At 38.9% G+C, this 12,700-nt stretch overlaps 1 protein-coding gene across 2 annotated transcripts in view; it reads right to left on the reverse strand.

Moving 5' to 3' along the window:
• The window catches only part of CRAMP1 (cramped chromatin regulator homolog 1), a 49,513-nt gene that overhangs the window by 28,146 nt on the left and 8,667 nt on the right, over positions 1-12,700 (reverse strand). For both annotated transcript variants that reach the window (XR_009933726.1, XM_062504011.1), the window contains 4 exons: positions 9,523-9,716; positions 7,977-8,130; positions 4,808-4,891; positions 2,234-2,282 (listed from right to left, as the gene is read on the reverse strand). Coding sequence is in view for 1 of the 2 variants with exons in the window: in XM_062504011.1 (XP_062359995.1) it covers positions 2,234-2,282; positions 4,808-4,891; positions 7,977-8,130; positions 9,523-9,716 (481 nt within the window). In the remaining variant the exon portion in view is untranslated. The remainder of the gene's footprint in view (positions 1-2,233; positions 2,283-4,807; positions 4,892-7,976; positions 8,131-9,522; positions 9,717-12,700) is intronic.

Consider the following 12,700-nt stretch of genomic DNA (forward strand, 5'->3'; position numbering starts at 1 on the left):
GATCACAGAATTGTACTGTCACTGAGCAAGAGGGGAAGTTGAACCAACCGAGGTATATGCAACGTGTTTGCTTCTGGGAGCTAGGAGGCTGCCCTGCATGTGCAGGTGGTGCAGACATTCAGGTGACAACAAAGACAGTTTTTTCCTTTTCAGCTGATGAGGGTCACCACCAAATGGGGCAAGGGATGCAGGAGAAAAAGGGAAGCAAAGATGCATCTCCCATAATTAGACAAAAAGCCTATGCAAAAGCAACTAATTCTGAACTGGTTAATGTTACGTAAACTAATGCTGGTGTGGAAGATTAGCATTAATACTTACAAATGCAAAGACTCCTGTCCCCAGAATGGTTTGTTACAAGACTGGTTTTCATGGAGTAAACACCTGGACTTCACAAAAATCACTAGTCCTACCTAACAATTAATTAGAAGAACTAAGGCATGAATCATGCAAAGTGCTAGATACTCCATCTGATACTTTAGCTGATACTACAGCTCACTAAACATCATCAGGCTCACTTGTTATGTTTTAGCTTGTTTGGATGACCCAGTACAAGAAAGTTGCTCTAGTATAGCAGGGTGACTAAACCAACTGCTGATAATCTGAACTACAGAGACATTCAGCAAACTACAGATGAAGGCTCATCCCAGGCTCACTTTAACTGGTAGCTCCAATTTAAAGAAGCAATTTGCTTTAAGAATAATGCCATTAAACATACTGTTCATATTTTCCTAATTGTACAAAACCAAACCAAATGGGAATTTCTCTTCTAATTTAAAACCTGGCAGTTAACAGAAAAATGAACACGTGATTCAAGCATCACATAGAAGACCATCAACACAAGCACACTGTAAAAACAGCATCTCCCAGGAGTGGAAAGGTTGTTCAACTCCTAAGAAAGTGATCTGGAAACTCTGTCTGAGAACATGAGAAAGGTACAACACCAAGTACCCATATTATGAAAGGTGAAGTCAAAAGACTGCAACTGCTGAGTGGGCAAACTCCTGCTCCTGTCTACAGTCAAGTTTACTTCATCAGTAACTTGTCTGCTACAGTGAACACCCTAAAATAAAGAATGTAAAAGGTAAAAGCAGACCTGAAACAGACAGAAAATAATGATTTTTCAAATCACTTTTAAAGATGGGATTAAGGACACATCAATGCTTCCTAAGTAATCACATGCCTTGTCCTTTGAAAGAGATTTCCCTTTAAAACACATAAATTCTAAAAGTCAAACTACTTTGTAAAAATTTATGCATCAGGTAAAAGCTTTCATTTCTAATAATACACAACTTCTAACCCCTTCTGCATTCTAGGAGTACATTGACACATAGACTGCACCCCCAAACCCCATAATACTCTCTCAATGTGAAAGAGACCATTCATTCTTAATGTCAAGGACATGTAAAAGTCACTGGAGGCTGAGGCCTCCAGTGTGCTGAAGGGCCATTTCAGGTCTGAAAGTCAGGACTCATGAGCCCTGCTGAGGCAGAACAGTTTGGAGATGAACACTTACTGCAAGAAGGACATTAAGGGGCTGGAGTGTGTGCAGAAATGGGAATTGAGCTGGGGAAGGGTGTGATAAGAAGTAGCTGAGAGAGGTGGGGAGGTTGAGCCTGGAGAAAAGGAGGCTCAGAGGGGACCTTCTGGCTCTGCACAACTCCCTGACAGGAATGGGCAGTCAGGGGGCTTTGGGCTCTGCTCCCAGGGAACAGGGACAGGAGAGGAAACAGCCTCAAGTTATGCCAAGGGAGGTTTAGATGGGAAATTGGGAAAATTTCTGCACTGAAAGAGTGGTCAGGCAGGGGAACAGGCTGCCCAGGGCAGTGGTGGAGTGACCAGCCCTGGAGAGATTTAAAAGACCTTGGGATGTGGCACCTGGTGACAGGAGTTAGTGGTAGCAGGACTGAGGTAATGGTTGGACTTGATGATATTGTATTCCAACATAAATAATTCTATGATTTTCCTGAGTGAATCCACATGGTTAAGTACTGTAGCTTCTGAGAAGAATTCTCATTTAATTATTTTATAAAACTTAACCCATCATTTCTTATTATTAACCATTAATGGCTTAATGGAAAAGGGGAGATATATCCTAATGCAAAACAAACTAAGAATGGAAAACATCAAACTTCAGCTCTTGAAAATTAAGAAATGCCCCAAGCTTTGGATGATCAATACAACAGTCAAGTTGCTGAACAATGCAGTTTTATGAGTTTCAGGAGTTCTTACTTACCCAGCTTGAATGAGCTCATTGAGTTTAGCTGCATTCTTGTCATCCATACCTTTTCAGTAAATGAGATAACACAGGGAATTAGAATATACACTGTTAAACTCATGGCCTTCTCTGTGTCCTGTTGGGTTTTCAAAGATACTACATTTTATTCTCATATAGGATTAACATGCATAAATATGCTGTAACATAGCTCTTCTGGATAGTTTGTATTTTCATAACATGCAAGCTTTACATGATACTTGCCACAAAAATTGCTTTTTACACATGGATTAAATGACCATAGTTTAGGTACTACAGCCATCTTTGAACACTGGGCTTTAATATGACACTTGAGTATTAAAAAGCAAAGCTTCTTCCTGCTCAATCTCTATTGCAAAGGCAGCAATGCAGACACTGTAGTGTAATGTAATGCTTAACACAACAAAAAAGTAAATAAAAATAGTAAAATGCACGTGCAGCCCTCATTTTTTTGTATGCATTAAAGAGCATGTGTTTAAAGAGACATTTTGGTAATTTGATTTATATGACAATTAGGCCTAGATCTATTTACTGAATAATTAACCTCCCTCTGGCAATGCTAAAAGTATTTCTGGAGTGCTTTCGTGTCTCAATAGCTCACAGTAAATCTTCTCCATTTCTGTGATTGTGAACAGCACAAGAGAAGAAAATAAAGGGAGGGGGGGGGGTGGGTAGGAAGGAAGAAAATGCCTTCCACAGCTACAGAGTAGACCTGTCATAAATGGGTACAGAGTCTTGCTCCTTGAGTACATTTGGTCTTGGACACAAGAATTTTCCAAGTGACAGTGGGTGAAGTATGTAACCAAGTCCCAAAGTTCAAAAAAGACAGAAGCACAGAGGCTGCAGGCATTGCTATGGTGACCATGTGAAATCTTACTCCCAGTCATAGCAAGAAGGATCTGCTTGTAAAACAAGATGTGGGGGGAAAGAAACACTAACACTGATTTCTGCTAACAGTGCAATGTGCATTGCTTCTGCACCTGCTTTGTTCATCAAACAGTTGAAAATTGCTTCTCCAAGCTGAGCACACCTTCTCCAGTTAACACACTGAAGATCTTTAAACAAACAGAATAATGTCAGTATGAACATTCACAACAGTCTCATTCATTACCTGTTATGACACTGATCCCACGTAAGGCAATCACATAGCAAAAAATCCTTCCCAAAATCCCACAATCTTTTTATGAATTGTACATGTTAACTCATGAATGCTTTTGTGACCATTTTACTTTACAACTAGCATGAATTTGCAAAGAAGTGAAGGTATTTTGATGGTTTTCCATGTCTCACAAATTAAACAAAGCAGGTAGAAGATGCACTATGATGTATCACTGACTGTACAAAAAGCCTGGGGACAAATGAAAGAAAAAAATGGATAAAAAGGTGTATGCACATGGACTGGCACATACAGGACATGTTCCTCTGCCCACTCTTCAAGCCAGTTATGTCAGAGCTCTCTCTGGTCTGGAAGCTGTGAAACCATAGGAATCATGACCTGTGGCTCATCCCCCAGTGTGGACAGTAGGGTAAGGTAGGGATCCTCTATTCTACTCAAGTGAGATTCCACCTGCAGCTCTGGGGCTCCCAGCATACGAAATACTTAAAGAAGGCTTAAGAGAAAGACAGTGAGAGACTTTTCAGCAGGGCCTGGAGGGACAGGACAAGGGTTGATGGTTTTAACCACAGGAGGGGAGATTTAAACTACATATAATGAAAGTATTTTTTATTACAAGTGTGGGGAGGCCCTGGAACAGGTTGCCCAAAGAAACTGTGGCCGCCCCATCCCTGGAAAAGTTCAAGGCAAGGTTGGATGGGGGTTTGAGCAACCTGGGATAGTGGAAAGTGCCCCTGCCCATGGTAGGGGGTAGGGACAGGATGGTCTTTAAGGTCACTTCCAATCCAAACCATTCTGCAGTTCTGTGAGCCTAAGCTCAGGTATATTATTAATGCAATTAATCAGCTGCCAGCAAACATCAGAGCATTGCTGTGGCACGCGCTCCTCCATCTCCACTCATCGATATGGACAAAACGGGGCTCTGGGACTGACAAGGTCAGAACCCATCTTGCTTAGCCAGTAAAGTTATTTCCAATTATGATTTGTGCCTTTTCATCTTTAGGGTACAGTGAGGAAACATTTGGAAGAAAACTTAGAACATTTAGAGAAAAACTTAGAAAAAGACACCATCCCAGATTTTGACTGCATAGGCACAAATAATTCTGGGTGTAAATGGTATCATTTACACACTTAATTGCTTAGGTTTCAATAGTGACAGAATAGATCATCTAAGATCTGTGTTATGTTTTCCTATCACCTGTGGGCAATACAGGCACTGCATTCTGCAGACAGATAAAAACTTAAAAATCTATCAAAGTGGACTAATGCAACAGATTAAGAAGGTCCATAAAAATAAAAATACATTTAATGATGAAATAGCACCATAGGTTACAGTAACAGTCAAGAACTCAAAAGTGGAATTGAACTAGACACTGCCAACCTGAAGGGTAGTAACTTCTGATTCTATCATGTAAAAATAACCTCAAGTCATTCATACTCACATCCCCCGATCTTTTTCCTTAGTTCCCCATAGCAGATTAAGCCATACAGCTCCAAGGAAGACTTTTTCAGCCCTTGAGAAAACACTAGAAAGCAGAAAATGAGTCAGTGAGATGCAGGTTGCAGATACACGCAGTTACATTGCAGATACTCATTTTAACACTAAATACGAGAGGATTTGTACTTTCAGTGATGAGACAAAGCAGATCAAAGACAAAACTGAGTTCTGGCTCAAGAAACGCTATAATGGGATTGGTTCACCAACTTCTTTTTCATGGCATTTTTTAGATTACAGGAAAACAAGGCAGCTTTCATGGAATTTAAGCAAATATGCAATTGCTCAATATGCAAAATAAAGGAAATTAATAATAAAGCTAGGTTTAGTATCAACTGTTCACAAATTCTAAGGGAAATGTCCAGATGCTCCCAAGCAAATGCATACAGAAATCTTTTACATGAAAATTCAGAGGTGGGTCTGGATTTTCCAGAAGACAGAGAATATTTTTCTGTGCACACAAACACACCCTAAGAGATCTGATGCAAATTTTAGATTCTAAATTTTTACACAAAAAATTGCTGACATTTTATTTAACTTTGCAATGTTTTTTTTTGTCCTTTCTCTTCAACACACAAGATGCAGACAGTACTGCTAATAGATCAAAAGATCTATGATAGCAAGGACAGTCTTGTAGTCTACTAATCAAGTGAAGTATTTATTCTAGTCCATTCATCAAAACTTTAGTTCTCTTTGATCTCAAAACCCAAGCACACATATTTCTTTCAATGCTAAACCTAATCAAACTACTGCACTGATTGTTAAATTCTTTCAGACACTGAGATTCTAGACCCCACAGACATAACTTTTAGTTATCAAAAAAACTCATTAACTTCTTCCATTACATCTTTTTATTTGAAAAATTCTTCCAGACTGTGTGCACTGCAACACTGGCTTTTAAATAAAACACTAATGTCCTCATATTTCAGTGTTGCCTTGTTTTGAAAAAGGAACTCACAAATACACCTTGTGCCAGGTGGTTTAGATACTCAAGTCCTCCTTTAGATAACCTAAGCTCAGGAACACAAAAGTTCATAAACTACATACTTGTAGTATAGTATGTACTATAGTACACAGTACAAAACTAAGTGTATCATACACTAGCTTTGCATTCCTTCCAGCTCTTTCTAGCCATATCCATTTCTCCTTAATGAATTACTTTTAATAACTCATTTTTAATTTTTAGTGAGGTTTAACAAGACCAAGTGCTGAGTCTTGCAGTTTGGTCAAAACTCCCTGCAGCACCATGGGCTGGGGACAGAGTGGCTGGACAGTGGCCAGGCAGAAAGGGACCTGGGGGTGCTGACAGCCAACTGAACATGAGCCAGCAGTGTGCACGAGTGGCCAAGAAGGCCAATGGCACCTGGCCTGGATTAGGAATGGTGTGGCCAGCAGGACCAGGGCAGAGATTCTTCCCCTGTACTTGACATTGGTTGGGCAGCACTTCAAGTGCTGTGTCCAGTTCCCAATTTAGGAAGGATGCTGAGATGCTCGAATGTGTTCAGAGAAGGGCAAGAAGGCTCGTGAAGGGTCTGGAACGCAAGTCCTGTGAGGAAGTGGCTGAGGGAGCTGGGGTTGTTTAGCCTGGAGAAAAGGAGGCTTAGGGGAGACCTCATCACTTTCTACAGCTCCCTGACAGGAGGGCATAGCCAGGTGGAGGTCAATCTCTCAGGCAATCAGTCACAGAATGAGAGGACACAGCCTTAAGCTGCATCAGGGGAGGTCTAGGATGGACATTAGGAGGAAGTTTGTCACAGAAAAAGTGATTGAGCATTGGAATGGGCTGCCCAGGGAGGTGGTGGAACCACTGTCTCTGGAGGTGTTTAAGAAAGGACTGGACGTGGCAGTTTGTGCTATGGTCTACTTGACAAGGTGGTCATAGGCTGGACTCTATCTCAAAGGTCTTTTCCATCCTAGTTCATTCTGTGATAAAGAAACTGTACTGTACACAAGCTTTGCATTCCTTTAACTTCTTTCCAAATCCATTTCTCCCTGATGAGTTAAAAATAACTTGAGAGGCTCTGGACACAAACTGTAGATTAATTTACTATCCAAATTTTTTGCTGATACTTAGGAGTTATTCAGAGACAAAAAAATTCAACCAGCACAAACTGCATCTTAGATTTATGCATCTTAGAATACACCATCAGAAGGACCAGAAAACTCTGGAGACTATTATTTAGTCAACAAGCTAATGGGAGAACTAACATTTTTGACACCTTGAAGTCAGAAGAACTGAATTTTAGTAAAATCTGGTCACTTTGAAATACATTTCTTTAGCCTGTTATTCAGATTAGACCACCCACAAACTATTTTGAATCCTCTCTGCCCATTCATAAGTAGTATGGATTTGATAAAAGTCCATTCTCAATTATCATGTTACTGTTATAAAACACCACCAGCAGTTTATCTGACTTCCCAATTTAGTTTTCATTAAAGCAGTTTCAGAAGGAGGGAAAAGAATGGAAAGGGTAATAATGCACTGGGAATGTTAAGTTATTGAACTCATGGTACAATTTTGTACTTCTTTAAAGTAGGAGCAAATTTGTCACCATTTACACTTGTATCACACTTCTACTTGTTTCTACCTTCCCCCAAGAATTGCAAAGTGGTGCTAGGTCAGCTTGCTTGATGGAGCCATGCCTGATTAATGTTCAGGCAGTTCTCCTTGAAGCTGTGTTCCTGAGAATACAAAAACATTTCCTTGAACCTAGTTTTTCCCCAGTATTAACAGCAGGATCTGCATTTACTACGGTGTGGTGAATTCACTGAATAGTAGTCATATAAATACCGGGTTTTGAAAAGTATTTTTCACAAAACATGAGCCTTGGCAGGGCCACACTAACAAAAATAAGTGAGACACTGTGGACTCCCTGAAGTCTCCATGGCCAGGTTGGAGATTGGACATTGAGCAACCTTGTCTAGTGGAAGGTGTCCTTGTCCATAGCAGGGAATGGAATGGGATGGGATGGTCTTTGAGGTCCCTTGTAACCCAAACCATCCTGTGGTTCTACAACTCTATGTTCAGTACTTATTTCCTCCTCAGTATTTATTTCCTCACCTCTAAAAGGCAGGACTCCAACCCTTGCACCAAGCCCATTTTGGTGCATACTAACCATTGTCAAAGTCAATGTACTTGGAGATCTTGTGCCAGGTGCGGTAGTAGAAGTGCCGGACCTGCTCCTTGTTCTTCACCATGCTTGCTGGTTTGCCTTTCTTCTTGTATTTCAGGGCAATGTTGTTCTGGATAGCTTCAAAGTCCTTCCCATGCTGAAGAAAGAATAAACTGATTTGAAATACTCAAACCCAAACTTGGCTCTTGCCGTAAGTCAAGTCAAACAATGTGAGGGACTTTGGGGTTCTCTGTGGGAAATTGGATTTCAGCGGCCATAAACAACATTTTTGGGGATCAGAATGACACTGGCTTCATTTGTTTTATATAAAATGCAGTATAGATGCCAAACTAATTATTTTCCAATTTCTTTAACTGTTTCAAAATAAAAAACAGTACGTTAAAAAATCACCCAACTTCACATACAAATGTGCTAAGTAGCAGGACTGAAAACATTGATTTTCTCCCTGAGCATTCTTTGCTTTTGTCTACATTCCCCACACCATTTCTGACTAGAGTAAATGAAAAATGTACTATATTTACCAGCTGCACTTTTATTTAGAGTATATTTCATGTTACTGTTACTCTCAGTAAAAAAATTTGAGTTTTGATGTGATTTTATATGTATTAACTCCTGCTATCACAAAATTTTTGTATTCAGAAAAGGTTGGAACTCATTTAAAAACAAAGTATGAAAACCACTTCTGAAAGGCAGTGCCACAAAACGAATGGTAGGAAGGACTGAGCAAACTGAGTCTCAGATCCACCTTAAACAAATTTTTAAAAATTTTCCTCACTATTAAAAAAAACTCACTGAAGTGGCTTAAAAATTACTTGATTCCCTGGAATATTACTGCAATTCAGAGGAGATAAAAAAGAGAAAACACTGTTTAAGTGTTCATTTTGTCCACAAAATACATGTTTGTGTTACCATGCCTATGATGAAAAAAAAAAAAAAATATATGCATACATGTGAAGAAAACTCCCATCACTGCTTTTGTATTTACATTTGGCATGCATTTTGAAATAAACACAAAAACAGGACAAGCAGGAATCCATCATATACATCATAAGGGACAGAAGATAAGATGATGTAACCTTTTCTTGCCTCTCAGCCCTAGGACTGAATTGGCTCTAGCCTCTTCATGGCCAAAGACTAAACACAATTCCCTTTAGAACAGAACAGCTTTTCTTGTTTGTTGTTATCACATACCAAGTGTGCTGGTTTCGAAAGTTCAGATGGGGACATTATTTAATTATTTTTCATATGAAATAGAACCGCAATTCAGTAACTGAAATTATTATAAACACTGACTAAAAAAACCTCAGAAATCGTTCCTGTGTATTTAAAGAAAAAAAACCAAAGAAACTTGACACTTTTGACACATGGCTTTGACTGACAGCTGTTTTACCACCCTGTGTATGGCCCCACAAATGCTCATCTGTAAGTGGCCTTCTGCTCCTGCCAATCTCACCCTAATCAACCTTCTTCAAGAATATCCAGAATGTAACTAAAGCCATCTAACTCTGTTATTTTCTTCTACATGTACCTCATACAGTCCCTCAAAGAAAGTATTCTTGTCCTCCGTGCTCCATGACTCCCACTGCCGTCGGACCTTCTTCCCTTCTTCCTTCTCTCCTGCCGAGGAGCCCAGGTTCCTTGCCGCTGACTTGGAATTCCCAGCAGGATTGCTGGGAGGAATTCCTGATGTGCCACCAGGTGCAGACCCTCCATTATCTGCTGCTGTAAAAACCATGACCAGAGTGAATATTGAACCAACAGGAGGATTCATGGTCAGAGGTAAGGAAGTAACTCAGAATTTTCAGCTTTTTCACTTGAAATACAATGGGCAAATAACGAGGTTTGTTTTATAGGAATAAAATCTCAAAGCACAAAAAAATAGAGGAAGGTTTCAGTTGCTTAATTTTGTATTTCTAGAAGTAACACATATAAGCAGGAATGTTCCACAGCAGCCTCTATCATATAACCCTCTCTGATGCTTATATGCTGGTGAGCTCTGCAGTCACTGCCCTGCAGCTACAGGGAATTCCCGAGCAGTACTGAACAGGCAGCTGACCAATGGAGCAAAGTGATGTCCGTGAGGAAAACAGGCAGAACTTCACATTCTTGTCTTTGGTCCTGATCCTACTGCCTCCAAAAAACCTGTGGAAAGGGAAGGATTGAGAGATGTAGGCTTTAGTTCATCACATGATAATGGTTCAGCATTTCCATGATCTGATCCACAGTGTATGATCCTCAGAGCACCACCTCTGACATGGACCATCTATGAAAACTCCAGCTACCCAAAAGATAGCAAGCCTCAATCCATCCTCCTTTCCCAAATCCTGCTGTGGCTTTCAAAAAAAGGTATAGAAGCATTATCTTGATTGTCCCTTTGTCCGTTATCAGCAACCAAAGAACATGGAAAAAGAGATATGAAGACTGGAAATACTAAAATGAGAATAATGCCAGATAAAACAGAGAGACTTGGCTGTTTACTCAAGTAGGGACCTAGAAAGAAAGTGGGATGGAAAAATCTACAAACAAAACATCACACCTGCTTTGACACTGTAAATCAGAGTGCTAATCCAGAAACCAGGGTCAACTCCCCAAAATGTACTCATTTTTTTCTGTTAAAACATAACCATTCCCAGTAATTTATATTTCAAAAATAAATTATCTTTATTTTAATAATAATTTAGGATTTGACTGTTGTTATTGATGCAGACATATACTTAACACAATAAATGTCTTTTAATACTAAACATTCACTGCTCCTTATAAAGAATGCTTATCACACTTTCCTTTTCTCCAGTTACTGTCCTGTGTGTTTGTGTTTTACCTCATGATATATTGGCATGCCTTAGTTTATTTGCTTATACACCCAGCTTGTACAATACAGCAGTCCCAACCAGTTTCCCTAATTTTTATATGTATCAGCATAATTGTCCTCTTTCATATTTAGGCCTAAAAAGTTCAGTTATCTCTTCAAACTCAACTCCATAAAGCAAGTTTTTTTACCTGACAAAGGCAGGGTTTTATATATATACATACATACATATAATACATATCTCATTCAAGAACCCAGAGACCCCATTTCAATAATTCCATAGTATTTTTTTTAAAGTATAAGAAGAATCAACTGTAACAGGTCCACTATGCTTTAGAGATTTAAAGACTTGGATGTAAATCTTAACAAGTCAGTTGCAGTTTGAAAGGAATTCCTTTGGGTGAAAAAATAATATTTCTCCAAATTCCAGAGAAGGTGGTTTGTTCAAGTAATGGAGAATATTTGAAATCAAATATTTCAAAATCAAATCAAATAGTTGAAGAGAGCAATATGTGTGAAAGTCCATTTGTCTCCTGCATACAGTAAATATTTAGTTGGTATAAAATATGATATTGTGACCATTTTGGAGTTAATGCTTCTTTTATTTCTAGGGATGACTATTTGACTCTTTCGAAGAAAATTACTGTCACCACAGGGAAGCATGTAAGGCAAGACATGAAAAACCATTAGACATCTAGAAGAAAATGCACTTATAAACAACTTCACAAACAAACAGCTTCTTTACTTCCTTAAAGTCTTCATCAGCCACTGATAAAATAATTTAAACTTAAGCCATTTAATTCTGGCACTGTGGAGGTAAATCCTTTAAAAAAAAAGAAACCACAAGAAAAAAACTGAGCACTTTAAGAGATGGCTGAGAAGAAACCCAGACACAGAACTGACACTTCTTCATTCCGCAAATGTGAGATTGAAATATCACAATTTGCACAGTAATGAAATACAGATCTTTGGTCAAGAAGGGGAAAATCAAACACATCAGGCCCACATTCAATCTCCAATCTCTTGTTGATACCAGCTCCCACCACAAAAGACATCCTTTATCAGAGGACAGGCACAGGATTTCAGACCAGATCACAGATTCCCAGCTTCTGAGAAACAATGAATGCAGGATTTGGAGGTTTCATTTGTGTGCTGGGTGGTTGGTTTTTCTTTGGGGTTTCTGGGAATTTTTCTTTTTTTTTTAATACTTACTAAAGTAAATAAAATCCTAAGTCAGCTGCCTGAAGAACAGATCTTATCAAGGATTTTCTAAAGATTGTTCAGTACACTTGGTACACACATAAAATTTTCAAAAGGCATAAGAAGCTAAAGTGCCAGTGAAGATTTTATGGTCTTATTAGAATTTAAAGTTCAGTCCATTTTAAGTTACATATTAGTTGTAGGCAAAAGATGGGACTGAAGAGTTCTAATGGACAGTATACTAAGATTCAACTTCTACACAGGACATGTAGCTCATAACTGATCTTTTGCTCCTTTAAAAATACTTAGTATTCCACAAGACAAACTAGTCCTGGGAATTTTATCAGTATCTTTTTGTTTTAAACTCTTTTATAAATGACCATCCAGGCAATTGTTCAGAGTACTGTATAAGAAGATCTAAAAATCTGAATATGCTGTCACCTCTACAGAGCTCTTACTTGCCACTCAATTTTTCTAGGAACAAAGGGGTTTGCTTTATTATTCCTTTGCATAATCTTTCTTACTACTGTGCATGGTAATATTTATCATCGGGTTATCCCAATCCAACGTAGAGAATACTGAACCTTGGTACAGCAATGGAAGGTACTGAATTCTAAACCAAAGATCTACAGACCAGTTCAGGATAAAAGGAAAAACCAAAACCAGTCATACATCAATAAATCACCTCCCATAAACT

The sequence above is a fragment of the Cinclus cinclus genome, chromosome 16, assembly GCF_963662255.1.
Source record: "Cinclus cinclus chromosome 16, bCinCin1.1, whole genome shotgun sequence".
In the NCBI taxonomy this organism is placed as follows: Eukaryota; Metazoa; Chordata; class Aves; order Passeriformes; family Cinclidae; genus Cinclus; species Cinclus cinclus.